The sequence below is a fragment of the Lichenostomus cassidix genome, unplaced genomic scaffold (genome assembly GCF_008360975.1).
Source record: "Lichenostomus cassidix isolate B80296 unplaced genomic scaffold, HeHo_3.0 HiC_scaffold_33, whole genome shotgun sequence".
NCBI lineage: Eukaryota > Metazoa > Chordata > Aves > Passeriformes > Meliphagidae > Lichenostomus > Lichenostomus cassidix.
In genome coordinates, this window is record NW_028147632.1 from 3,474,931 (window position 1) to 3,502,678 (window position 27,748).

At 36.1% G+C, this 27,748-nt stretch overlaps 1 protein-coding gene across 1 annotated transcript in view; it reads left to right on the forward strand.

The window, feature by feature from the left end:
• LOC146421542 (bromodomain-containing protein 2-like) overlaps positions 1 to 27,328 on the forward strand; it is a 55,248-nt gene extending 27,920 nt beyond the window's left edge. Inside the window, 10 exon segments of the mRNA XM_085047165.1 lie at positions 772 to 1,137; positions 4,872 to 5,000; positions 8,447 to 8,695; positions 10,017 to 10,243; positions 12,359 to 12,761; positions 13,319 to 13,460; positions 14,352 to 14,519; positions 15,253 to 15,420; positions 16,978 to 17,100; positions 27,163 to 27,328. Coding sequence (XP_084903291.1) covers positions 772 to 1,137; positions 4,872 to 5,000; positions 8,447 to 8,695; positions 10,017 to 10,243; positions 12,359 to 12,761; positions 13,319 to 13,460; positions 14,352 to 14,519; positions 15,253 to 15,420; positions 16,978 to 17,100; positions 27,163 to 27,293 — 2,106 coding nt within the window. The 3' untranslated portion in view covers positions 27,294 to 27,328.
• Positions 27,329 to 27,748: the final 420 nt, after the last annotated feature.

Below are 27,748 nucleotides of genomic sequence, written 5' to 3' on the forward strand. Positions count from 1 at the left end.
ATGGGAATTTAGGGTTTCAGAATAGAATTTTCAGTGCCGTAATTGGGATTTTTTTAATCGAATTTGGGTCTTGAAATGAAACTTAGGATCCTAGAATTTCCTCCAAATTTTCAGGACTTATTTATCCCTTCAAAACAAGAAATCCTATTGAATTTCTACTCAAAATCCCTAATTTTTCCCCCCAGAAAATTCCCACCAGCACCATCATCGTGGGTGGATTGGGATTTTGGGGTCCTGAAATGGGAATTTTGGGACCTAAAATGGGAATTTTGGGTCCTAAAATGGGAATTTTGGAATGGGATTTGGGGTTTAGGGATGAGATTTAGGATCTAGAAATGGGATTTAGGGTCTTGGATTGGGAATTTTGGGTTTTGGATTGGAATTTAGGATCTAAAAATAGAGTTTAGGGTCTCAGAATGGGATTTTTGGGTCTTGGAATGGGAATTTTGGGTGCCAGAATTGGGAATTTAGGGATGGAATTTTGGATCTAGAAATGGGATTTTGGGTTCTGGAATAGAATTTAGATCCTAGAATGGGATTTAGGGTCCTGGAATGAGATTTAGGATGTTAGGAATGAAATTTCAGGATGGAATTTTGGGTTTCGCAATGGAATTTTTCGCATGAAATTTAGGGTTTTGCGATGGAATTTTGGCTCCCAGAATGGGATTTTGGGTCCCAAATTTTGCTCCAAATTTTCAGGAGTCATTTAACCCTTCAAGACAAGAATTCCTATTGAATTTCTCACCCCAAATCCCTAATTTTTCCCCCCAGAAAAAAGGCGTGAAGCGCAAAGCCGACACCACCACTCCCACCACCACGGCCATCATCGCCACCAGCGGCGGCGAATCCTCCCCTCTGGAAAACCCCAAATCCTCCAAAATCCCAGCCAGGAGGGAGAGCGGCCGACCCATCAAACCCCCCAGGAAAGACCTCCCAGACTCCCAGCAGCACCAAACCTCCAAAAAGGGAAAACTTTCCGAGCAGCTGAAATATTGCAACGGCATCTTGAAGGAGCTGTTGTCCAAAAAACACGCGGCGTACGCTTGGCCCTTCTACAAGCCGGTGGACGCGTCGGCTTTGGGGCTGCATGATTATCATGAGATCATCAAGCATCCCATGGATCTCAGCACCATCAAGGTAGGGACTTTTGGGAATTTTTTGGGATTTTTCCCGATTTTTTTTCGATTTTTTTTCGATTTTTTACGATTTTTTTTCGATTTTTTTCGGGTTTTTTAAGCGGTCGCGAAAGATTTTAGTGCAGATTGCAGTGAGGATTTTCCCAGGATTTTGAGGTGTTTGGGAAGCAAAATTCTCATGGATCTCAGGATCATCAAGGTGAGGATTTTTGGGAATTTTTTGGGATTTTTTGGGGAATTTTTAGGATTTTTTTTCAATTTTTTACGAATTTTTTTCGGATTTTTTAAGTGGTCGCGAAACGATTGCGGCAACATCAAGGTGAGGATTTTTTGGGAATTTTCCCAGGATTTTCAGGGGTTTGGGAAGCAAAACTCCCATGGATCTCAACATCATCAACGTGAGAATTTTTGGGAATTTTTTTTTAATTTTTGGGATTTTTTTAGGATTTTTTTAGGATTTTTTTGGGATTTTTTAAGTGTTTTGATGCGGCGTACGCTTGGCCGTTCTACAAGCCGGTGGATGCGTCGGCTTTGGGGCTGCATGATTATCATGAGATCATCAAGCATCCCATGGATCTCAGCACCATCAAGGTAGGGATTTTTGGGAATTTTTCCAGATTTTTCCAAATTTTTTTTCAAATTTTTAGGATTTTTTTTCGATTTTTTTTCGATTTTTTTCGGATTTTTCAAGTGGTCGCGGAAGGTTTTAGTGCAGATTGCAGTGAGGATTTTCCCAGGATTTTCAGGGATTTAGGAAGCAAAACTCCCATGGATGTCAACACCATCAAGGTGAGGATTTTTGGGAATTTTCTCAGAATTTTTGGGAATTTTTTAGGATTTTCTTAGGATTTTTTTAGGAATTTTTAAGTGGTCGGGAAGCAGTTGCGGCAACATCAAGGTGAGAATTTTTTGGAATTTTCCCAGTTTCCTATGATGAAAATAAAAATTTTTGCCCAAATTTTCCCAAATTTTTGCCCAACTTTCCCAAATTTTTGTCCAATTTTCCCTGAATTTTTGGCTGATTTTCCCCAAATTTTTGCCCAATTTTCCCGAATTTTTGGGGAATTTTTCCTAGAATTTTTGGGGAGATTTTTCCAGAACTTTTTGAAAATTTCCCAGAATTTTGAGACGTTCAGGACAAGATTTAAACCACCGTGAAAATTATGATTTTTGGGTGATTTTTCCCGAATTTTTGGCTGATTTTTCCTGGAATTTTGACCAATTTTTCCCAGAATTTTGGCCAATTTTCCCCAGAATTTTGGCCCAATTTTCCCAGAATTTTGACCAATTCTTCTCGAATTTTTGCCCAATTTTTTGTGAATTTTTGGCCGATTTTTCTGGAATTTTTGGCCAATTTCTCCGGAATTTTTGGCCGATTTTTCCAGAATTTTTGGTTGATTTTTCCCGGAATTTTTAGGGAGATTTTCCCACAATTTTTTTTGAATTTTCCTGGAATTTTTTGGGCAGATTTTCCCAGAAATTTTGGGGAATTTTCCTGGAATTTTAAAACCTTCAGGACGAGGTTTGAACCACAATGAAAATGACAGTTTTTGCCCAATTTTCCCCGAATTTTTGCCCAATTTTCCCTGAATTTTTGCCCAATTTTCCCAGAATTTTGGCTGATTTTTCCCGAATTTTTGCCCAATTTTTTGTGAATTTTTGGCCAATTTCTCCTGAATTTTTGGCCAATTTTTCTGGAATTTTTGCCCAACTTTTCCCGAATTCTTGCCCAATTTCTCCCCAAATTTTTGCCCAATTTTTCCCCAATTTCTCCAGAATTTTTTCAGCCAATTTCCCACATTTTGGGAATAACTTTATCCCGATTTTTCCCCGCAGAGGAAGATGGAGAATCACGACTATCGCGACGCTCAGGAATTTGCTGCCGATGTTCGGTTGATGTTTTCCCCAAATTTTTGGCCAATTTTTCCCAGAATTTTGGCCAATTTTTCCCTGAATTTTGGCCAATTTTTCTCGAGTTTTTGCCCAATTTTTTGTGAATTTTTGCCCAATTTTCCCCGAATTTTTGCCCAATTTTTCCCAGAATTTTGGCTGATTTTTCCTGGAATTTTGCCTATTTTTCCCAAATTTTTTGCCAATTTTTCTCAGTATTTTTGGGGAATTTTCCTGGAATTTTTCTTTAATTTTCCTGGAATTTTGAGACATTCAGGACAAGATCTAAACAACCATGAAAATTATGATTTTTGGGTGATTTTTCCCAAATTTTTGCCCAATTTTCCCCGAAATTTTCCCCAAATTTCCCCCAATTTCTCCCCAAATTTTCCCTAATTTCTCCAGAATTTTTTCAGCCAACTTGCCCACGATTTCCCACATTTTGGGAATAACTTTTCCCCGTTTTTTCCCCGCAGAGGAAGATGGAGAATCGCGACTATCGCGACGCTCAGGAATTCGCTGCCGATGTTCAGTTGATGTTTTCCCCAAATTTTAGCCAATTTTTCCCAGAATTTTGGCCAATTTTTCCCAGAATTTTGGCCAATTTTTCTTGAGTTTTTGGCCAATTTTTCATGAATTTTTGCCCAAATTTCCCCCAATTTTTGCCCAAATTTCCCCCAATTTTTGCCCAAATTTCCCCCAATTTTTGCCCAAATTTCCCCCAATTTTTGCCCAAATTTCCCCCAATTTTTGCCCAATTTTCCCCCAATTTTTGCCCAATTTTCCCCGAATTTTTGCCCAAATTTCCCCGAATTTTTGCTCCATTTTCCCCGAATTTTGGCCAATTTTCCCCAGAATTTTGGCTGATTTTTCCCGAATTTTTGCCCAATTTTTTGTGAATTTTTGGCTGATTTCTCCTGAATTTTTGGCCAATTTTTCTGGAATTTTTGGCCAATTTTTCTGGAATTTTTGCCCAATTTTCGCCAAATTTCCCCCGATTTTTCCCGAATTTTTGCCCAATTTTTCTGGAATTTTTGCCCGATTTTTCCCAAATTTTTTTTGAATTTTCCCGAATTTTTGCCCAATTTTTCCCCAATTTCTCCAGAATTTTTTCAGCCAATTTCCCACATTTTGGGAATAACTTTATCCCGTTTTTTCCCCGCAGAGGAAGATGGAGAATCGCGACTATCGCGACGCTCAGGAATTCGCTGCCGATGTTCGGTTGATGTTTTCCCCAAAATTTTAGCCAATTTTTCTCAGAATTTTGGCCAATTTTTCCCTGAATTTTGACCCATTTTTCTTGAGTTTTTGCCCAATTTTTCGTGAATTTTTGCCCAAATTTTCCCCGAATTTTTGCCCAATTTTCCCCGAATTTTTGCCCAATTTTCCCCGAATTTTTGCCCAATTTTCCCCGAATTTTTGCCCAATTTTCCCCGAATTTTTGCCCAATTTTCCCCGAATTTTTGCCCAATTTTTCCCAGAATTTTGGCTGATTTTTCCCGAATTTTTGCCCAATTTTCCCAAATTTTTGCCCAATTTTCGCCAAATTTCCCCCGATTTTTCCCAAATTTTTGCCCAATTTTCCCTGAATTTTGGCTGATTTTTCCCGAATTTTTGCCCAATTTTTTGTGAATTTTTGGCCGATTTCTCCTGAATTTTTGGCCAATTTTTCTGGAATTTTTGCCCAATTTTTCCCGAATTTTTGCCCGATTTTTCCAGAATTTTTTTTTAATTTTCCCTGAATTTTCCCTGATTTTGGCCCAATTTTTCCCCAATTTCTCCAGAATTTTTTCAGCCCAATTTCCTACGTTTTGGGAATAACTTTATCCCGTTTTTTCCCCGCAGAGGAAGATGGAGAATCGCGACTATCGCGACGCGCAGGAATTCGCCGCCGACGTTCGGTTGATGTTTTCCAATTGCTACAAATATAATCCTCCCGACCACGACGTGGTGGCCATGGCCAGGAAACTCCAGGTGGGAATTCCTAAAAAAAAAAAAATTGTGGGGTTGTTGGGGATTTTGGGGAATTTTGTGGAATTTTGTGGAATTTTGTGGAATTTTTTGGGATTTTTTGGAGGGATTTTTTAGGGTTTTTTAGGGATTTTTTGGAGATTTTTTAAGGTTTTTTAGGGAATTTCTGGGGATTTTTAAAAAGGGATTTTTTTAAAAATTATTTTTAGAGAGATTAGGTTTTTTCTTGGATTTTGGGGATTTTTTGGGGGGTTGTAATGGATTTTTGGGATTTTTAGGAAATTTTTTGGAATTTTTTTAGAGGATTTTTCAGGGATTTTTATTATTTTAGGCGTTTTTAAAGATTTTTCTGAGATTTTGGGGGATTTTTAGGGAATTTTATGGGATTTTTGGGGGGTTTTTTAGGGAATTTTTAGAGAATTTTATGGGAATTTTTGAGATTTGTTTCTGGATTTTTTTGGGGATTTTTAGGGTTTTTTGTTTACAAATACAATCCTCCCGATCACGACGTGGTGGCCATGGCCAGGAAACTCCAGGTGGGAATTCCTAAAGTTTCTGGGGAAAATGGAAAAAAAATGGGATTTTTGGGGATTTTTTCGGGATTTTTTGGGATTTTTTCGGGTTTTTTAGGGATTTTTAATGGATTTTTTGGGGGTTTTTTTGGATTTTTTTGAGATTTTTCATTGATTTTCTGGGGGATTTTTAATGGATCTCTTGGGGATTTTTAAAGAAGTTTTAGGGATTTTTTTTTGATTTTTTAGGGATTTTTAAAGGGATTTTTTTGAGGTTTTTTTCTATTTTTTTATGAGATTTTGGGCTTTTAGGGTTTAGGAATTTTCTTATTTTTTTAGGAATTTCTTGGGGATTTTTTAAAAAAAATTTTTTGATTTTTAGAGATTTTTCTGAGATTTTTTTAGGGACTTTTTAGGGAATTTTATGGGAATTTTAGGAGATTTTTTGGGGATTTTTTGGGGATTTTTTGGCATTTATTTCTGGATTTTTGGGGGATTTTTTTTTTGTTTACAAATACAATCCTCCCAATCACGACGTGGTGGCCATGGCCAGGAAACTCCAGGTGGGAATTAACAAAGTTTCTGGGAAAAATGGGATTTTTGGGGATTTTTTGGGATTTTTTTTGAGGTTTTTTTGGGATTTTTTTAGGGTTTTTTAGGGATTTTTTTTTATTTTTTAGGGATTTTTTGGGGATTTTTGAGGGTTTTTTAGGGAATTTTTTGGGATTTTTTTAAAGGGATTTTTAAAACTTACTTTTAGAGAGTTTAGGGGTTTTTTTCTTGGATTTTTGGGATTTTTTGGGATTTTTTTGGGGGTTTTTAATGGATTTTTTGGGGATTTTTTATTATTTTTAGGAATTTTTAAGGATTTTTCTGAGAATTTTGGGGATTTTTTGGGGATTTTTAGGTAATTTTATGGGATTTTTTGGGGTATTTTTAGGGAATCTTATGCCATTTTTGGGGGATTTTTTAGGATTTGTTTCTGGATTTTTTTGGGGAATTTTGGGGGGTTTTTTTGGGGATTTTTAGGGATTTTTTGTTTTTTGTTTACAAATACAATCCTCCCGATCACGACGTGGTGGCCATGGCCAGGAAACTTCAGGTGGGAATTCCTGGGAAAAAAATTAATTGTGGGGTTGTTGGGGATTTTTGGGATTTTTTTCAAATTTTTTGGGATTTTTTGGGGGATTTTTTGTGGGTTTTTCAGGATTTTTGGTGGATTTTTTAGGGTTTTTTCGGGAATGTGTTGGGATTTTATTAAAAAGATTTTTAAAAAATTATTTTTAGGGACTGTTGAGGTTTTTTTGTTTAGTTTTTAGGGATTTTTTTGGTGATTTTTATGGATTTTTCCGTTTTTTTTGGATTTTTAGCGTTTTTTTTGGAGATATTTTTGAGGTTTTTTAGGGATTTTTTGGGGATTTTTTTGGTATTTCTTGAGGGTTTTTTTGGGGATTTTTAATGGATTTTTTGCCAATGTTTTAGGGTTTTTAGGGATTTTTTTGGGATCTTTTGGGATATTGAATGGATTTTTAGAGAATTTTTAGGGACTTTCAATGGATTTTTAATGGTCTTTTTTGGGGAATTTTTTGGGGGGATTTTGGGGGGATTTTTGGGGAATTTTTAGGGAATTTTTACAGATTTTTGGGGACTTTAGGATTTTCTAGGGAATTTTTTTGGATTTCTTTAAAAATTATTTTTAGAGAGTTTAGGGCTTTTTGGGGATTTTGGGGATTTTTTGGGGTTTTTTGGGATTTTTGGAGTTTTTTAATGGATTTTTTGGGGAATTTTTTGGGAATTTTTAGGGATTTTTTTTCAGGAATTTTTTATTATTTTTAGGAATTTTTAAGGATTTTTCTGAGATTTTTGGGGGGATTTTTAGGGAATTTTATGGGATTTTTGGGGGGTTTTTTAGGGAATTTTTAGGGAATTTTTAAAGTTTTTTTAGGATTTGTTTCTGGATTTTTTGGGGTTTTTTTGGGGATTTTTAGAGATTTTTTTTGTTTACAAATACAATCCTCCTGATCATGACATGGTGGCCATGGCCAGGAAACTCCAGGTGGGAATTCCTAAAAATCCTGGGGAAAATGGGATTTTTTGGGATTTTTTTTTTATTTTTTGGGGGTTTTTTGGGATTTTTTGGGGGTTTTAAAGGATTTTTAATGAATTTTTTTGGATTTTTTAGGGATTTTTTGGGGATGTTTTGGGGATTTTTAATGGATTTTTTGAGGATATTTTTGGGGAATCTTTTGGGATTTTGGGGGGAGTTTTGGGGATTTTTTGGAGATTTTTAGGGGAATTTTTAGGGATTTTTAAGATGACTCTTAGGGATTGTTTTAGGGATTTATGGTTTGGAATTTTGGGAATTTTTGGATGTAATTTTGGCGATTTTTGGGATGGAATCCTGGGGATTTTTGGGACAGAAACTGGGGATTTCTGGGAAATAGTTTTGCAGATTTTTGCGATGGAATTTTGGGGATTTTAGGAACAGAATCTTTGGGATTTTGGGATAGAATTTTGGGGATTTTTGGGATGAAATCTTGGGATTTTTGGGATTGAATTCTGAGGGTTTTTCGAATGGAATTTTGGGGATTTTTGAGATGAAATCTTGGGGATTTTTGGACGGAATTTTGGGGATCTTAGGGCTAGAATCTTCAGGATTTTTGGGAGAGAATCCAAAGGATTTTCAGGATTGAATTTTTGTGATTTTTAGGATCGAATCCTGAGAATTTTTTGGGATTTTTTTGCCTTTTTTTTCCAAGTTGAATCATCAGAAAACCATGAAATTTTGGGGATTTTTGGGATTTGGAGCCTTTCTTCCACGTCAGATGATGAGAAAACGATGGAATTTTGGGGATTTTTGCGCTAGAATTTTGGGATTTTTTGGAATTAAACTCCAGAATTTCTCCAAAATCTCCAAAAAATCTGAATTTTTTCCAGGATGTGTTCGAGTTCAGCTACGCCAAAATGCCAGACGAGCCCCAAGACTCCAGCAGCTCCTCAGCTCTGGCTGCCATGGCAATTCCCAAATCCTCCTCGGAGGAATCTTCGTCGGAGGATGAGGATGAGGAGGAGGAGGAGGAGGAGGATGAGGATGAGGAAAGTTCCACCGAAAGCTCCACGGAGTCAGAGGAGTCGTCAGATTCCGAGGAGGAGAGAGCCAACAGGCTGGCCGAGCTGCAGGAGCAGGTGGGGAGAATTCCCAAAAAATTCCAGGAAAATTATGGGAAAAATTAAAAAAAAAATCCAGGAAAATCGTGGAAAAATTCCAGGAAAATATTGGGAAAGTTCCTGGAAAATGGATGGAAATGCTCCAGGAAAATTCCGGGGAAATGATGGAAAAATTCCAGGAAAAATTTTTAAAAAAATCCAGGAAAATCATGGAAAAATTCCAGGAAAATATTGGGAAAGTTCCTGGAAAATGGATGGAAATGCTCCAGGAAAATTCCGGGGAAATGATGGAAAAATTCCAGGAAAATTTAAAAAAAAAATGTTGGGAAAATTCCGGGAAATTTCCAGGAAATTGTGGGAAAATGATGGGGAAATTCCTGGAAAATTATGGAAAAATTGCGGGAAAATATTGGGAAAGTTCCTGGAAAATTATGGAAAATTTCCAGGAAAACTATGGAAAAATTCCAGAAGAATTTGGGAAAAAATGATGGAATTGTTGCTGGAAAAATTCTGGAAATGTTGCTGGGAAAATTCCAGAAAAATTTGGGAAAAATTCCAGGAAAATTCCTGGAAAATTCTGGAAATATTGTTGGAAAAATGCTGGGAAAATTCCAGGAAAATTATGGAAAAATTTTTGAAATGTTGCTGGAAAACTTCCAGAAAAATTCTGGGAAAATTCCAGGAAAACTCTGGGAAAATACCAGGAAAAATTCCAGGAGAATTCTGGAAAACTTCTGGGAAAATTCCATAAAAATTGCGGGAAAATTATGGGAAAATTGCGGAAATATTGGTGGAAGAATTCTGGAAAGATTACGGGAAAATTCTGGGAAAATTCTGGAAACATTGCTGGGAAAATTCCAGAAAAATTTTGGAAATATTGCTAGAAAAATTCCGGGAAAACTGTGGAAAAATTCCAGAAAAACTCTAAAAAATCCATCAAAAAAATCCCGAAAAATGGTAAAAAAATCCCCAAAAAATGGTGAAAAAATCCCGAAAAATCGTAAAAAATCCCCAAAAAAAGGTAAAAAATCCCAAAAAAATAATAAAAAATTCTCAAAAAATGGTAAAAAATCCCCAAAAAATAATAAAAAATTCTCAAAAAGTGTAAAAAACCCCAGAAAAATGATAAAAAATTCTCGAAAAATTGTAAAAAAACCCCAAAAATTCGTAAAAAATCGCAGAAAAATCATAAAAAATCCCCAGAAAATGGTAAAAAATCCAAAAAAATCGTAAAAAATCCCAAAAAATTCTCAAAAAATCGCTAAAAAAAGGTAAAAAATCCCCAAAAAATCCCAAATAATCCCTAAAGTTTCCTTTTTTTTTTGGATTTTCTCCCTAGCTTCGAGCAGTGCACGAGCAGCTGGCTGCCCTTTCCCAGGGCCCAGTGTGCAAACCCAAGAGGAAACGGGAGAAGAGGAAGAAGAAGAAGTCAGAGAAGCACAAAGGCAGAGCAGCAGCAGGAGGAGGAGGAGGAGGAGGAGGAATGACTGATGAAGATTCCAGGGAGAGTCGATCCCGACAGGCTCAGAGCAGGAGGGCGAAGAAAGCTGCAGGAGGAGGATCTAAGTGAGTTTTTTGGGGGATTTTTGGGATTTTTTGGGGATTTTTTGGGATTTTTGGGGATTTTTTGGGGATTTTTTGGAATTTTTTTTGATTTTTTAATAATTTTTTGTGGGTTTTTTGGGGATTTTTAGGATTTCTTGAATTTATTTTGTGATTTTTCGAGGGTTTTTGGGGATTTTTTGGGATTTTTTAGGGATTTTTGGGAATTTTTGGGATTTTTTTGGGATTTTTTGGGATTTTTTCTGATTTTTTTGGAATTTTTGATTTTTAGTAATTTTTGTGGGGTTTTGGGGATTTTTAGGTGTTTTTGGATTTCTTGAATTTATTTTGTGATTTTTCGAGGATTTTAGGGATTTTGGGATTTTAGGGATTTTGAAATTTTTGGGATTTTTGGGATTTTTGGGATTTTGGGGATTTTTTTATTTTTTAATATTTTTGTGGGTTTTTTAGGGGATTTTTAGGTTTTTTTAGAGATTTTTTGGATTTCTTGAATTTATTTTGTGATTTTTTGAGAATTTTTGGGGGTTTTTTGGGGATTTTGTGGAATTTTTTGGGGATTTTTTGGAATTTTTTTATTTTTTGGGGATTTTTTTTTATTTTTTAATAATTTTTTGTGGGTTTTTTGGGGATTTTTAGGGTTTTTTGGAATTTTTTTTTTTTTGACATTTATTTTGTGTTTTTTTGAGAATTTTTTGTGATTTTTTGAGAATTTTTTGGGATTTTTTTCGGAATGTTTTTGGGGTTTTATTGGAATTTTTTGGGGTTTTTTAATAATTTTTTTGTTTGTTTTTCAGGGATTTTTTGGGAATTTTTAGGGTTTTGTTTATTGGTTTTTTTTTCAATATTTATTTTGTGATTTTTTGAGAATTTTTGGGGGTTTTTTGGTGATTTTTTGGGGGATTTTGTGGAATTTTTTGGGGATTTTTTGGAATTTTTTTTATTTTTTGGGGAATTTTTTTTTATTTTTTAATATTTTTGGGGGTTTTTTGGGGATTTTTAGGTGTTTTTGGAATTTTTTTTTATTTTTTTAAAATTTTTTTTTTTATTTATTTTGTGATTTTTCGAGAATTTTTTGTGATTTTTTGAGAATTTTTTGGGATTTTTTGGGATTTTTTGGGGGGATTTTTGGGGATTTTTTTTTGATTTTTTAATAATTTTTTTGGTTTTTCAGGGATTTTTTGGGAACTTTTAGGATTTTTTTGGATTTTTTTTTTGGCTTTTTGAAAATTTATCTAGGAAAACCCTAAAAAACCCAGAATTTTTCAGGGAAAAAACCTCCTAAATCCACTGCAATTTTCATTAATTTTTTGGGGAAAAAAATCCTAAAAATGCCACAATTTTCACTATTTTTTCAGGAAAAAAACCCTAAAAAACCAGAATTTTTGAGGGAAAAAACTCCTAAATCCACTGCAATTTTCACTATTTCTTCAGGGAAAAAAAAACCCTTAAAACCACCAGAATTTTCACTATTTTTTTGGGGGAAAAAACCCTTAAAATGCCACAATTTTCACGATTTTTTCAGGAAAAAAACCCCTAAAAATGCCAGAATTTTCACAATTTTTCCATGGGAAAAAACCTCTAAAAATGCCAGATTTTTAGAGGAAAATGCCACTTATTTTTTGGGAAAAAAAACCTCTAAAAATGCCACAATTTTCACAATTTTTTTAGGAAAAAAACCCCTAAAAATGCCGCAATTTTCACGATTTTTCAGGGAAAAAAACCCTAAAAATGCCACAATTTTCACGATTTTTTGGGGAAAAAAAACCTCTAAAAATGCCAGAATTTTAGAGGAAAATGCCACTTATTTTTTGGGAAAAAAAACCTCTAAAAAAGCCAGAATTTTCACTGTATTTCCATGGAAAAAACCCCTAAAAATGCCAGAATTTTCACGATTTTTCCATGAAAAAAAACCCTTTAAATGCCAGAATTTTCACAATCTTTCCATGAAAAAAAACCCTCAAAATACCACAATTTTTGTTATTTTCCTAGGAAAAAAAACCCTAAAAAAACCCAGATTTTTTCAGGAAAAAAACCCCAAAAACCCCAAAATTCTCCCTAATTTCCTTTTATTTAATTTTATTTTATTTTTATTTTAATTTTTATTTTAATTTTTCCCAGAAACTCCAAGAAATGCAAAGCTCCCCTACCAGCTCCTCCCTCCTCCCTGCTGGATTCGGAGGAGGAAGAAGAATCCAAACCGATGAGTTACGACGAGAAACGACAGTTGAGTTTGGATATCAACAAACTTCCCGGAGAAAAATTGGGAAGAGTTGTTCACATCATTCAATCCAGGGAGGTTTCCCTGAGGGATTCCAACCCCGAGGAGATCGAAATCGACTTTGAGACCTTGAAACCTTCGACCTTGAGGGAGTTGGAGAGATATGTGTTGTCGTGTTTGAGGAAAAAACCCAGGAAACCCTACAGTGAAAGTAGGAATTTTATTGGGAATTTTATGGGGAAAAAATGGGATTTTATTGGGAAAAAAATCGGATTTTATTGGGAATTTTTTGGGGAAAAAATTGTGATTTTTCAGGGAAAAAATCTGATTTTTTTGGGATTTTTTGGGAAAAAAATCTGATTTTTTGGGGATTTTTTCAGGAAAAAGTTGGGATTTTTTGGGGAAAAATTGGGATTTTTTGGGGATTTTTTGGTGAATTTTTGGGGAAAACATCAGGGTTTTTTGGGGAATTTTTTGCGATTTTTTGGTGAATTTTTGGGGAAAATACTGGGATTTTTTTGGGGAAAAAATTGGATTTTTTGCGGGAAAAATCGGTAATTTTTTGGGAATTTACGCGGAAAAAATTGGGATTTTTTGGGGGAAATATCGGGAATTTACGCGGAAAATCGAAACTTTAGGGGAAAATGGGGAAATTTTTGGGGAAAATTTGGGATTTTTTGGGGAATTTTTTAGGGAAAAAATTAAGATTTTTCGGGGAAAAAATCAGATTTTTTGGGGGAATTTTTTGGATTTTTTTAGGGAAAAATCAGGAAATTTTGGGGAATTTTTTAGGGAAAAATGTGGGATTTTTGGGGGATTTTTTGGGGTCCAAAGTGGGAAGAGTTGTTCACATCATCCAGTCCAGGGAGGTTTCCCTGAGGGATTCCAACCCCGAGGAGATCGAAATCGACTTTGAGACCTTGAAACCTTCGACCTTGAGGGAGTTGGAGAGATCTGTGTTGTCGTGTTTGAGGAAAAAACCCAGGAAACCCTACAGTGAAAGTAGGAGAAAAATTGATTTTTTTTGGTCTAAAAAATTGGGATTTTATTGGGAAAAAATGGGGATTTTTTGGGGAAAAAATTGGATTTTTTTGGGATTTTTTTGGGATTTTTTGGGGAAAAATCAGATTTTGGGGATTTTCGGAAATATTGATTTTTTCGGGAAAAAATTGGGATTTTTTTAGGGAAAAAATCAGATTTTTGGGGGATTTTTTGGTGAATTTTTGGGGAAAAAAATCAGATTTTTTGGGGAATTTTTTGGGATTTTTTCGCGAATTTTTGGGGAAAATATTCAGATTTTTTGGGGAATTTTCGGGGAAAAAATCAGATTTTTTGGGGGATTTTTTGGGATTTTTTCGCGAATTTTTGGGGAAAATATTGGGATTTTTTGGGGAAAAGATCGGATTTTTTGCGGGAAAAATCGGTAATTTTTTGGGAATTTTTGAGGAAAAAAATGGGATTTTTTGGGGGAAATATTGGGATTTTACGCGGAAAAAATCGGGAAATTGATGCAGAAAAATTTGGGATTTTTGGGGGAAATATTGGGAATTTACGTGGAAAAAATCAGGAATTTTTGGGGAAAAACAGGCAATTTTTGGGAGTTTTTTGGGATTTTTTTTCGGAGAAATATTGGGAATTTACGCGGAAAAAATCGGGAAACTTTAGGGGAAAAATCGGGAAATTTTTGGGGGAAATTTGGGATTTTTTGGGGAATTTTTTAGGGAAAAATTAGGATTTTTCAGGGGAAAAATCAGATTTTTTGGGGAATTTTTTGGGATTTTTTTAGGGACAAATCGGGAAATTTTGGGGAATTTTTTAGGGAAAAATCGGGAAATTTTGGGAATTTTTTAGGGAAAAATGTGGGATTTTTGGGGGATTTTTTGGGGTCCAAAGTGGGAAGAGTTGTTCACATCATCCAGTCCAGGGAGGTTTCCCTGAGGGATTCCAACCCCGAGGAGATCGAAATCGACTTTGAGACCTTGAAACCTTCGACCTTGAGGGAGTTGGAGAGATATGTGTTGTCGTGTTTGAGGAAAAAACCCAGGAAACCCTACAGTGAAAGTAGGAAAAAAATCGGATTTTTTTGGGGAATTTTATTGGGAAAAAATGGGATTTTATTGGGAATTTTTTGGGGAAAAATTGGGATTTTATTGGGAATTTTTAGGGAAAAAATTGGGATTTTTTAGGGAAAAAATTCAGATTTTTTGGGGAAAAAATCGGATTTTTTAGGGAATTTTTTGGGATTTTTTTGGTGAATTTTTTGGGAAAATATTGGGATTTTATTGGGATTTTTTGGGGAAAAAATCAGATTTTTTGGGGAATTTTTTGGGATTTTTTTGCGAATTTTTGGGGTAAATATTGTGATTTTTGGGGAAAAATCGATTTTTTGCGGGAAAAATCGGAATTTTTTAATTTACGGAAAAAATTGGGATTTTGGGGAAATATCGGAATTTTTGCGGATTTTGGGGGAAATATTGGGAATTTACGCGGAAAAAATCGGGAATTTTTGGGAATTTTTTAGGATTTTTTCGGAGAAATATTGGGAATTTACGCGGAAAAAATCGGGAAACTTTAGGGGAAAAATCGGGAAATTTTTGGGGAAAATTTGGGATTTTTTGGGGAATTTTTTAGGGAAAAATTGGGATTTTTCGGGGAAAAAATCAGATTTTTTGGGGGAATTTTTTGGGATTTTTTTAGGGACAAATCAGGAAATTTTTTAGGGAAAAATCGGGAAATTTTGGGAATTTTTTAGGGACAAATTTGGGATTTTTGGGGAATTTTTTGGGGTCCAAAGTGGGAAGAGTTGTTCCCATCATCCAGTCCAGGGAGGTTTCCCTGAGGGATTCCAACCCCGAGGAGATCGAAATCGACTTTGAGACCTTGAAACCTTCGACCTTGAGGGAGTTGGAGAGATATGTGTTGTCGTGTTTGAGGAAAAAACCCAGGAAACCCTACAGTGAAAGTAGGAATTTTATTGGGAATTTTATGGGGAAAAAATGGGATTTTATTGGGAAAAAAATCGGATTTTATTGGGAATTTTTTGGGGAAAAAATTGTGATTTTTCAGGGAAAAAATCTGATTTTTTTGGGATTTTTTGGGAAAAAAATCTGATTTTTTGGGGATTTTTTCAGGAAAAAGTTGGGATTTTTTGGGGAAAAATTGGGATTTTTTGGGGATTTTTTGGTGAATTTTTGGGGAAAACATCAGGGTTTTTTGGGGAATTTTTTGCGATTTTTTGGTGAATTTTTGGGGAAAATACTGGGATTTTTTTGGGGAAAAAATTGGATTTTTTGCGGGAAAAATCGGTAATTTTTTGGGAATTTACGCGGAAAAAATTGGGATTTTTTGGGGGAAATATTGGGAATTTACGCGGAAAAAATCGGGAATTTTTGGGGAAAAATTGAGAATTTTTTAGGATTTTTTTAGGATTTTTTTGGAGAAATATTGGGAATTTACGCGGAAAAAATCGGGAAATTTTTATAGAAAAATCGGGAATTTTTTGGGATTTTTTAATAGAAAAATTGGGAATTTTTGGGGGAAATATTGGGAATTTACGCCGAAAAAATCAGGAATTTTTGGGGGAAAATAGGCAATTTTTGGGAGTTTTTTGGGATTTTTTGAGAGAAATATTGGGAATTTACGCGGAAAAAATCGGGAGTTTTTTGGGAAAAATTGGGATTTTTTGGGGATTTTTTAGGGAAAAATTAGGATTTTTCAGGGAAAAAATCAGGTTTTTTGGGGAAAAAATCAGATTTTTTGGGGGATTTTTTTAGGAAAAAACAAGAGATTTTTTGGGGGAAATTTGGGATTTTTTTGCAGAAAAAATCCATTTTTTGGGGGATTTTTTTAGGAAAAAAATCAGGATTTTTTGGGGATTTTTTGGCAAATTTTTGGGGGGAAAAATTGGGATTTTTTTCTCAATTTTTCCCCCAATTATCCCCAATATTTTCCCAAACTTTTCCCCAATTTTTTTGGGAATTTTCCTGAATTTTTTGGGGAAAAATCGGAAATTTTTGGGGAAAAAATTGGGAATTTATGGGGAAAAAATAGAGATTTATGGGGAATTTTTTCCCAATATTTTCCCCAATTTTTCCCTGATTTTTCCCCAATTTTCCCCAATATTTTCCCAAATTTTTTCCCAATTTTTTCCCAAATTTTCCCAATTTTTTCGGAATAAATTCCCAATTTTTGGGCAAAAATTCGAAATTTTGGCAAAATTTTACCAATATTTTCCCAATAATTCCAAATTTATTCCCAATTTTTTCCCAATTTTCCCCAATTTTTCCCCAAACTTTTTCCCAATTTTTTCAGGAACTTTCCTGAATTTTTTGGGGAAAAATGGGAAATTTTTGGGGAAAAAATTGGGAATTTACAGGAAAAAAATTGGGATTTTTGGGGAATTTTTGGGAGTTTTTTCCCCAATATTTTCCTCGATTTTCCCCCAATTTTTCCCCAATTTTTTGGGGATTTTTCCCCAATTTTTTGGGGATTTTTCCCTAATTTTTTGGGAATTTTTCAGCCCTGAAGAAACCGGTTGGGAAGACGAAAGAGGAATTAGCTCTGGAGAAGAAGAGAGAGTTGGAGAAGAGGCTGCAGGACGTCAGTGGGCAGCTGAACTCGGCCAAAAAACCTCCCAAAAAAGGTGGGAATTTGGGAAATTTGGGGAATTTGGGGAATTTGGGGAATTTTTTGGGGATTATTTGGGAATTTTGTTAATTTTTTGGGTGAAATGAGGAGTGAAAAACTGAATTTTGCCCCAAAAAAACACCAAAAAAGGTCAAAATATTGGGAAATATTTGGGAATTTTTGGGGAATTTGGGAGTTTGGGAATTCAAGAATTATTTGGGAATGAAGAATTTTGGGAATTATTTGGGAATTTTGGGGATTATTTGGGGAGAAATGAGGAGTGAAAAGCTGAATTTTGCCAAAAAACCTCCCAAAAAAACTGGGAATTTGGGAAATTTTGGGAATTCTGGGATTGGAATTTGGGATTTTGGGATTGAAATTTGGGATTTTGGGGATTCCAGGATGAGATTTTGGGGTTGGAAATTGAGATTCTGGGATCAGAATTTTGGAATTTTGGGATCAGAATTTAGGATTTTGGGATTTCAATTTGGGATTTTGGGATTTTGGGATTTTTGGGATTGGAAATTCAGCATTTTCCTGATTGGAATTTGGGATTTTGGGATTAGGAATTTTGGGATTTTAGGCTCTAAAACTGGAATTTTGGGAATTTGGGATTTTGGGATTGGAATTCGGGATGAGAATTTAGGATTTTAGAACTGGAATTTGACTTTTTTTAATGGAATTTTGGGATTTTGCCTTTGGGAATTTTGGGATTTTTTAATGGGAATTCAGGATTTTAGCACTCAAAACCCCAAATTTCCCCAAAATTCCCATTTTTTCCCTTAAAATCCCAATTTTTTTTTGTTTTTTCCCATTTTTTTGCAGCCAACGAGAAGCAGGAGAGCTCCCAGGCTCAGAACTCTGGGATTTGGGAATTTGGGATTTTGGGATTGGAATTTGGGATTAGAATTTAGGATTTTAGAACTGGAATTTGACTTTTTTTAATGGAATTTTTGGATTTTGCCCTTGGGAATTTTGGGATTTTAGGATTGGGAATTTTGGGATTTTAGGCTCTAAGACTGGAATTTTGGGAATTTGGGATTTTTGGGGATTTCAGGATGAGATTTTGGGGTTGGAAATTGAGATTTTTAAGTCAGAATTTTGAGATTTCAGCCCTTAGAATTGGAATTTTTGTACTAAAATTCAGCATTTTAATACTCAAACTCCATCCCAACCCCAAATAATCCCTAAAATCCCAATTTTTTTTGGGTTTTTTCCCATTTTTTTGCAGCCAACGAGAAGCAGGAGAGCTCCCAGGCTGCGGCAGCCTCGCGGCTCAGAACTCTGGGATTCGGAATTTGGGATTTTGGGATTTGAGATTTTGGGGATTCCAGGATGAGATTTTGGGGTTGGAATTTGAGATTTTGGGATTTCAATTTGGAATTGGAATTTGGGATTTTGGGATTGGGTTTTTTGGGAATTTGGGATTGGGAATTTTGGGATTTTAGGCTCTAAAACTGGAATTTTGGGAATTTGGGATTGCAGTTTGGGATTGGAATTTGGGATTTTAGAACTGGAATTTGACTTTTTTTAATGGAATTTTGGGATTTTGCCCTTGGGAATTTTGGGATTTTAGGCTCTAAGACTGGAATTTTGGGAATTTGGGATTTTTGGGGATTCCAGGATGAGATTTTGGGGTTGGAAATTGAGATTTTGGGACAGAATTTCGGGATTTCAGCCTTCAGGATGGGAATTTTTGTACTAAAATTCAGCATTTTAACACTCAACCTCCACCCCAAATCCCAAATTTCCCCTAAAATTCCCAAATTTTTGGGTTTTTTTGCAGCCAACGAGAAGCAGGAGAGCTCCCAGGCTGCCGCAGCCTCGCGGCTCAGAACTCTGGGATTTGGGAATTTGGGATTTTGGGATTGGAAAATTGGGATTGAAATTTAGGATTTTGGGATTGGAGTTCGGAATCGGAATTTGACTTTTTTTTATGGAAATTTGGGATTTTGGGATTGGGAATTTTGGGATTTTGGGGATTCCAGGATGAGATTTTGGGGTTGGAAACTGAGATTCTGGGATCAGAATTTTGGGATTTCAGCCCTTAGGATTGGAATTTTTTGATGGGAATTTTGAATTTTTTGCTGGGAATTTGGGATTTTAACACTCAAACTCCATCCCAAATCCCAAATTTTCCCTAAAATTCCCAAATTTTTTGGGTTTTTTGCAGCCAACGAGAAGCAGGAGAGCTCCCAGGCTCAGAACTCTGGGATTTGGGATTTTGGGAATTTGGGATTGGATTTTGGGATTTTGGGATTCCAGGATGAGATTTTGGGGTTGGAAATTGAGATTTTTGGGAGAGAATTTTGGGATTTCGGGATTGCAGTTTGGGATTGAAATTTAGGATTTTGGGATTGGAGTTCGGAATTGGAATTCGACTTTTTTTTATGGAAATTCGGGATTTTGGGATTGGGAATTTTGGGATTTTGGGGATTCCAGGATGAGATTTTGGGATCAGAATTTTGGGATTTTTGGATTTCAATTTGGGATTTTGGGATTGGAATTTGGGATTTTGGGATTTGACTTTTTTTAATGGGAAATTGGGATTTTCGGATTGGAATTTGGGGTTTTTGGGATCAGAAATTTGGGATTTTGGGATTGGAATTTGGGATTTTGGGATTGGAATTTGACCTTTTTTGATGGAAATTTGGGATTTTGGGATCGGAATTTGGGGATTTTTGGGATTGGAATTTGGGATTGAAATTTAGGATTTTGGGATTGGAGTTTGGAATTGGAATTCGACATTTTCTTGTGGAAATTTGGGATTTTGCCCTTGGGAATTTGGGATTTTAGGATTGGGAATTTTGGGATTTTGTGCTCTTAGACTGGAATTTGGGATTTTTGGGATTCCAGGATGAGATTTTGGGGTTGGAAATTGAGATTCTGGGATCAGAATTTTGGGATTTTGGGATTGGAATTTGGGATTTTGGGAATTTGGGATCAGACTTTGGGATTTAGGGATTGGGATTTTTGGGATTGGAATTTGACTTTTTTTAATGGGAATTTGGGATTTTTACGATTGGAATTTGGGATTTCAATTTGGGATTTTGGGATTGGAATTTGATATTGAAATTTAGGATTTTGGGATTGAAATTTGGGGTTTTAGAATTGGAATTCGACTCTTTTTAATGGAATTTTGGGATTTTGGCTTTGGGAATTTGGGATTTCAGGCCTTAGGATTGGAATTTTTTTACTAAAAATCAGGATTTTAACACTCAACCTCCACCCCAAATCCCAAAAATTCCCATTTTTTCCCCTAAAATCCCCAAATTTTTGGGTTTTTTTGCAGCCAACGAGAAGCAGGAGAGCTCCCAGGCTGCCGCAGCCTCGCGGCTCAGAACTCTGGGATTTGGGAATTTGGGATTTTGGGATTTTGAGATTTTGGGGATTCCAGGATGAGATTTTGGGGTTGGAATTTGAGATTTTGGGATTTCAATTTGGAATTGGAATTTGGGATTTTGGGATTGGGAATTTTGGGATTTTAGGCTCTAAAACTGGAATTTTGGGAATTTGGGATTGCAGTTTGGGATTGGAATTTGGGATTTTAGAACTGGAATTTGACTTTTTTTTTATGGAAATTTGGGATTTTGCCCTTGGGAATTTTGGGATTTTAGGCTCTAAGACTGGGGTTTTGGGAATTTGGGATTTTTGGGGATTTCAGGATGAGATTTCGGAACTGGAAATTGAGATTTTGGGACAGAATTTCGGGATTGCAGCCCTTAAAATTGGAATTTTTTGCTGGGAATTTGGGATTTTAACACTCAAACTCCACCCCCAATCCCAAATTTCCCCAAAATTCCCATTTTTTCCCCTAAAATTCCCAAATTTTTGGGTTTTTTTGCAGCCAACGAGAAGCAGGAGAGCTCCCAGGCTCAGAACTCTGGGATTTGGGGATTTTGGGATGGAAATTTGGAATTTTGGGATTGAAATTTGGAATTTTGGGATTTTGAGATTTTGGGGATTCCAGGATGAGATTTTGGGGTTGGAATTTGAGATTTTGGGATTTCAATTTGGAATTGGAATTTGGGATTTTGGGATTGGGAATTTTGGGATTTTAGGCTCTAAAACTGGAATTTTGGGAATTTGGGATTGCAGTTTGGGATTGGAATTTGGGATTTTAGAACTGGAATTTGACTTTTTCAATGGAAATTTGGGATTTTGGGGTTCGGAATTTGGGATTTTTTGATGGGAATTCAGGATTTTAGCACTCAAAACCCCAAATTTCCCCAAAATTCCCATTTTTTCCCCTAAAATCCCAATTTTTTTTTGTTTTTTCCCATTTTTTTGCAGCCAACGAGAAGCAGGAGAGCTCCCAGGCTCAGAACTTTGGGATTTGGGAATTTGGGATTTTGGGATTGAAATTTGGGATGGAAATTCAAGATTTTCCTGATTGGAATTTGGGATTTTAGGATTGGAATTTGGGATTAGAATTTAGGATTTTAGAACTGGAATTTGACTTTTTTTAATGGAATTTTGGGATTTTGCCCTTGGGAATTTTGGGATTTTAGGCTCTAAGACTGGAATTTTGGGAATTTGGGATTTTTGGGGATTTCAGGATGAGATTTTGGGGTTGGAAATTGAGTTTCTGGGATCAGAATTTTGGGATTTTGGGATTCAAATTTGGGATTTTGGGATTGGAATTTGGGATTTTAGGATTTCAATTTGGGATTTTAGAATTGGAATTTGGGATTGAAATTCAGCATTGGAATTTGACTTTTTTTCATGGAAATTTGGGATTTTGGGATTAGGAATTTTGGGATTTTGGGGATTCCAGGATGAGATTTTGGGGTTGGAAATTGAGATTTTTGGGAGAGAATTTTGGGATTTCGGGATTGCAGTTTGGGATCGGAATTTGGGATTTTGAGATTTTGGGAATTTGGGATTTTGAGATTTTGGGAATTTGGGATTTTGGGATTGGAATTTGGAATTGGAATTTGACTTTTTTTTGTGGAAATTTGGGATTTTAGGATTGGAATTTGGGATTTGAATTTGGGATTTTGGGATTTGAATTTGGGATTTTGGGATTAGAATTTGACTTTTTTTAATGGAAATTTGGGATTTTGCCCTTGGGAATTTGGGATTTTAGGATTGGGAATTTTGGGATTTTGTGCTCTTAGACTGGAATTTGGGATTTTTGGGATTCCAGGATGAGATTTTTGGGGTTGGAAATTGAGATTCTGGGATCAGAATTTTGGGACTTTGGGATTGGAATTTGGGATTTTGGGAATTTGGGATCAGACTTTGGGATTTTTGGGATTGGAATTTGACTTTTTTTAATGGGAATTTGGGATTTTTGGGATTGGAATTTGGGATTTCAATTTGGGATTTTAGGATTGCAGTTTGATACTGAAATTTAAGATTTTGGGATTGAAATTTGGGAATTTGGGGTTGGAATTTGACTTTGTTAAATGGAATTTTGGGATTTTGGGATTGGGAATTTTGGGATTTTAGGCTCTAAGACTGGAATTTGGGATTTTTTTGGGAATTCCAAGTGCCGGGATGAGAATTCGGAACTGGAAATTGAGATTTTGAAGTCAGAATTTTGGGATTTCAGGCCTTAGGATTGGCATTTTTTGATGGGAATTCAGGATTTTAGCACTCAAAACCCCAAATTTTCCCTAAAATCCCAAATCTTTCCCAATTTTTCCCATTTTTTTGCAGCCAACGAGAAGCAGGAGAGCTCCCAGGCTGCGGCAGCCTCGCGGCTCAGAACTCTGGGATTTGGGAATTTGGGATTTTGGGGATTCCAGGATGAGATTTTGGGGTTGAAAATTGAGATTTTGGGACCAGAATTTTGGGATTTTTGGATTTCAATTTGGGATTTTGGGATTTGACTTTCTTTAATGGGAAATTGGGATTTTCGGATTGGAATTTGGGGTTTTTGGGATCAGAAATTTGGGGTTTTGGGATTGGAATTTGGGATTGCAATTGGGGATTTTGGGATTGGAAATTTGGGATTTTAGAATTGGAATTTGACATTTCTTAATAGAAATTTAGGATTTTTTTCATTAGAATTCGGCATTTTTTTATTAGAATTCGGATTTTTTTTTACTAAAATTCAGGATTTTAACACTCAACCTCCACCCCAAATCCCAAATTTTCCCTAAAATTCCCAATTTTTTGGGGTTTTTTTGCAGCCAACGAGAAGCAGGAGAGCTCCCAGGCTCAGAACTCTGGGATTCGGGATTTTGGGATTGAAAATTTGGGATTTTGGGGATTCCAGGATGAGATTTTGGGGTTGGAAATTGAGATTTTTGGGAGAGGATTTTGGGATTGGAATTTGGGATTTTGGGATTGGAAATTTGACTTTTTTTTATGGAAATTTGGGATTTTGGGATTGGGAATTTTGGGATTTTAGGCCCTAAGACTGGAGTTTTGGGAATTTGGGATTTTTGGGGATTTCAGGATGAGATTTTTGGGGTTGGAAATTGAGATTTTTAAGTCAGAATTTTGGGATTTCAGACTTTAGAATTGGAATTTTTTGTTGGGAATTTGGGATTTTAACACTCAAACTCCACCCCCAATCCCAAATTTCCCCAAAATTCCCATTTTTTTCCCTAAAATTCCCAAATTTTTGGGTTTTTTTGCAGCCAACGAGAAGCAGGAGAGCTCCCAGGCTCAGAACTCTGGGATTTGGGGATTTTGGGATGGAAATTTGGAATTTTGGGATTGAAATTTGGAATTTTGGGATTTTGAGATTTTGGGGATTCCAGGATGAGATTTTGGGGTTGGAATTTGAGATTTTGGGATTTCAATTTGGAATTGGAATTTGGGATTTTGGGATTGGGATTTTTAGGATTTTGGGATTGGGAATTTTGGGATTTTAGGCTCTAAAACTGGAATTTTGGGAATTTGGGATTGCAGTTTGGGATTGGAATTTGGGATTTTAGAACTGGAATTTGACTTTTTCAATGGAAATTTGGGATTTTGGGGTTCGGAATTTGGGATTTTTTAATGGGAATTCAGGATTTTAGCACTCAAAACCCCAAATTTTCCCTAAAATCCCAAATCTTTCCCATTTTTTCCCATTTTTTTGCAGCCAACGAGAAGCAGGAGAGCTCCCAGGCTCAGAACTCTGGGATTTGGGAATTTGGGATTTTGGGATTGGAATTTGGGATTTTAGGATTGGAATTCGGGATGAGAATTTAGGATTTTAGAACTGGAATTTGACTTCTTTTTTATGGAAATTTGGGATTTTGCCCTTGGGAATTTGGGATTTTAGGATTGGGAATTTTGGGATTTTAGGCTCTAAGACTGGAATTTTGGGAATTTGGGATTTTTGGGGATTTCAGGATGAGATTTCGGAACTGGAAATTGGAATTTTTTAAGACGGAATTTTGGAATTGGAATTCTGGGATTTTTGGGATTGCAGTTTGATATTGAAATTTAGGGGTTTGGGATTGGAGTTCGGAATTGGAATTTGACATTTTTTTGTGGAAATTTGGGATTTTGGGATTGGAATTTCGGATTGCAGTTTCCGATTTTGGGATTCCAGGATGATACTTTGGGATTGGAATTTGACATTTTGGGATTGAAATTTGACTTTGGGATTGGGATTTGGCTTTCTGGGGTCGCAATTCGGGATTGGAATTTGACGTTTCTGATCAAAATCCAGAATTTTGGGATTTGGAACTAGAATTTGGGGATTTCTGGGACAGAATTTTGGGATTTCAGGCTTTAGGATTGGGATTTTTTGATGGGAATTCAGCATTTTAGGGCCTCAGCTTCCATCCATCCCAAATTTTTCTTAAAATTCCCAAATTTTTCCCAATTTTTTTGGGTTTTTTTGCAGCCAACGAGAAGCAGGAGAGCTCCCAGGCTCAGAACTCTGGGATTCGGAATTTTGGGATTGAAAATTTGGGATTTTGGGGATTCCAGGATGAGATTTTGGGGTTGGAAATTGAGATTTTTGGGAGAGAATTTTGGGATTTCGGGATTGCAGTTTGGGATTGGAATTTGGGAATTTGGGATTGGAAATTTGACTTTTTTTTATTGAAATTTGGGATTGGGAATTTTGGGATTTTGGATATTCCAGGATGCGATTTTTGGGGTTGGAAATTGAGATTTTTAAGTCAGAATTTTGAGATTTCAGCCTTAGGATTGGAATTTTTTGATGGGAATTTCGAATTTTTTGCTGGGAATTTGGGATTTCAACACTCTATCTCCATTTCAAATCCCAAATTTTCCCTAAAATTCCCAAATTTTTTGGGGTTTTTTTGCAGCCAACGAGAAGCAGGAGAGCTCCCAGGCTGCCGCAGCCTCGCGGCTCAGAACTCTGGGATTTGGGAATTTGGGATTTTTGGGATTGAAAATCTGGGATTTTGGGGATTCCAGGATGAGATTTTGAGGTTGGAAATTGAGATTTTGGGATCAGAATTTTGGGATTTTTGGGATTCAAATTTGGGATTTTGGGATTTCAATTCGGGATTTTAGAATTGGAATTTGGGATTGAAATTCAGCATTGGAATTTGACTTTTTTTAATGGAAATTTGGGATTTTGGGATTGGGAATTTTGGGATTTTGGGGATTCCAGGATGAGATTTTTGGGGTTGGAAATTGAGATTTTGGGACAGAAATTCGGGATTTCAGCCCTTAGGATTGGAATTTTTTTACTAAATTTCAGGATTTTAACACTCAGTCTCCATCCCAAATCCCAATTTTTCCTAAAATTCCCAATTTTTTTGGGTTTTTTGCAGCCAACGAGAAGCAGGAGAGCTCCCAGGCTCAGAACTCTGGGATTTCGGAATTTTGGGATTGAAAATTTGGGATTTTGGGGATTCCAGGATGAGATTTTGGGGTTGGAAATTGAGATTTTGGGATCAGAATTTAGGATTTTGGGATTTCAATTCGGGATTTTGGGATTTGGGATTTTTGGGATTGGAAATTCAGCATTTTCCTGATTGGAATTTGGGATTTTGGGATTTTAGGCTCTACAACTGGAATTTTGGGAATTTGGGATTTTGGGATTGGAATTTGGGATGAGAATTTAGGATTTTAGAACTGGAATTTGACTTTTTTTGATTGAAATTTGGGATTTTGCCCTTGGGAATTTTGGGATTTTAGGATTGGGAATTTTGGGATTTTGTGCTCTTAGACTGGAATTTGGGATTTTTGGGATTCCAGGATGAGATCTTGGGGTTGGAAATTGAGATTTTGGGACAGAATTTCGGGATTTCAGCCCTTAGGATTGGAATTTTTGTACTAAAATTCAGCATTTTAACACTCAAACTCCACCCCAAATCCCAAATTTTCCCTAAAATTCCCAAATTTTTGGGGTTTTTTTGCAGCCAACGAGAAGCAGGAGAGCTCCCAGGCTCAGAACTCTGGGATTCGGAATTTTGGGATTGAAATTTGGGATTTTGGGATTGAAATTTAGGATTTTGGGATTTTGAGATTTTGGGGATTCCAGGATGAGATTTTGGGGTTGGCAATTGAGATTCTGGGATCAGAATCTGGGGATTTTTGGGATTGGAAATTTGGGATTTTGGATTCCAGGATGAGATTTTGGGGATGGAAATTCGGGATTTCAGCCTCTAGGATTGGGAATTTTTTTGATTGGAATTTGGAATTTTGGGATTTGGGAATTTGGGATTTTTTTGGGAATTCCAGGACAAAATTCCGGGATTGAAATCTGGGAATTCCAAATGCCAGAAGGAGAATTCGGAACTGGAAATTGAGATTTTTTAAGTCAGGATTTTGGGGTTTTTTTGCTGGGAATTTGGGATTTTAGGACTGGAATTTTTGGGATTTTGATATTGCATTTTGGGATTGATATTTGGGATTGGAATTTGGGATTTTGGAATTGGAATTTGACTTTTTTTTATGGAATTTTGGGATTTTGGGATTGGGAATTTTGGGATTTTAGGCTTTAAGACTGGAATTTGGGATTTTTGGGAATTCCAAGTGCCGGGATGAGAATTCGGAACTGGAAATTGAGATTCTGGGATGAGAAATTCGGGAGTTTGGGGTTGGGAATTTGGGATTTTTTTAATGGGAATTCGGGATTTTAGCACTCAAAACCCCAAATTTTCCCTAAAATCCCAATTTTTTTTGGTTTTTTCCCATTTTTTTGCAGCCAACGAGAAGCAGGAGAGCTCCCAGGCTGCCGCAGCCTCGCGGCTCAGCGCCTCTTCCTCCTCCTCCGACTCGAGCAGCTCCTCCTCCTCCTCCTCCTCCTCCGACACCAGCGACTCGGATTCCGCCTGAATTCCCGGAAAAAAACACCTGGAAAAGGAAGAAAACGCGAAATTCCCCCGGAAAATGAGGAAAAAGGGAGAGAAAATGAGGAAAAATGGTGAAGAAATGAGGAAAAATGGTGAAAATATGGTGAAAAATGAGGAAGAAATGAGGATTTTTGGGGAAGAATGAGGAAAAAAACCTGGAAATGGAAAAAACCAAAAATTCTCCTGGAAAAAGTGGTGAAAAATTGAGAAAAAATGAGGAAAAATGGTGAAAATATGAGGAAAGATGAGGAAAAAATGAGGATTTTTGGGGAGGAATGAGGAAGAAAAACCTGGAAGAGGAAAAAAGTAAAAATTTCCCTGGAAAAAATGGTGAAAAATGAGGAAAAAATGGTGAAAATATGGTGAAAAATGAGGAAGAAATGAGGATTTTTGGGGAGGAATGAGGAAAAAAAAACCTGGAAAAGGAAAAAACTGAAA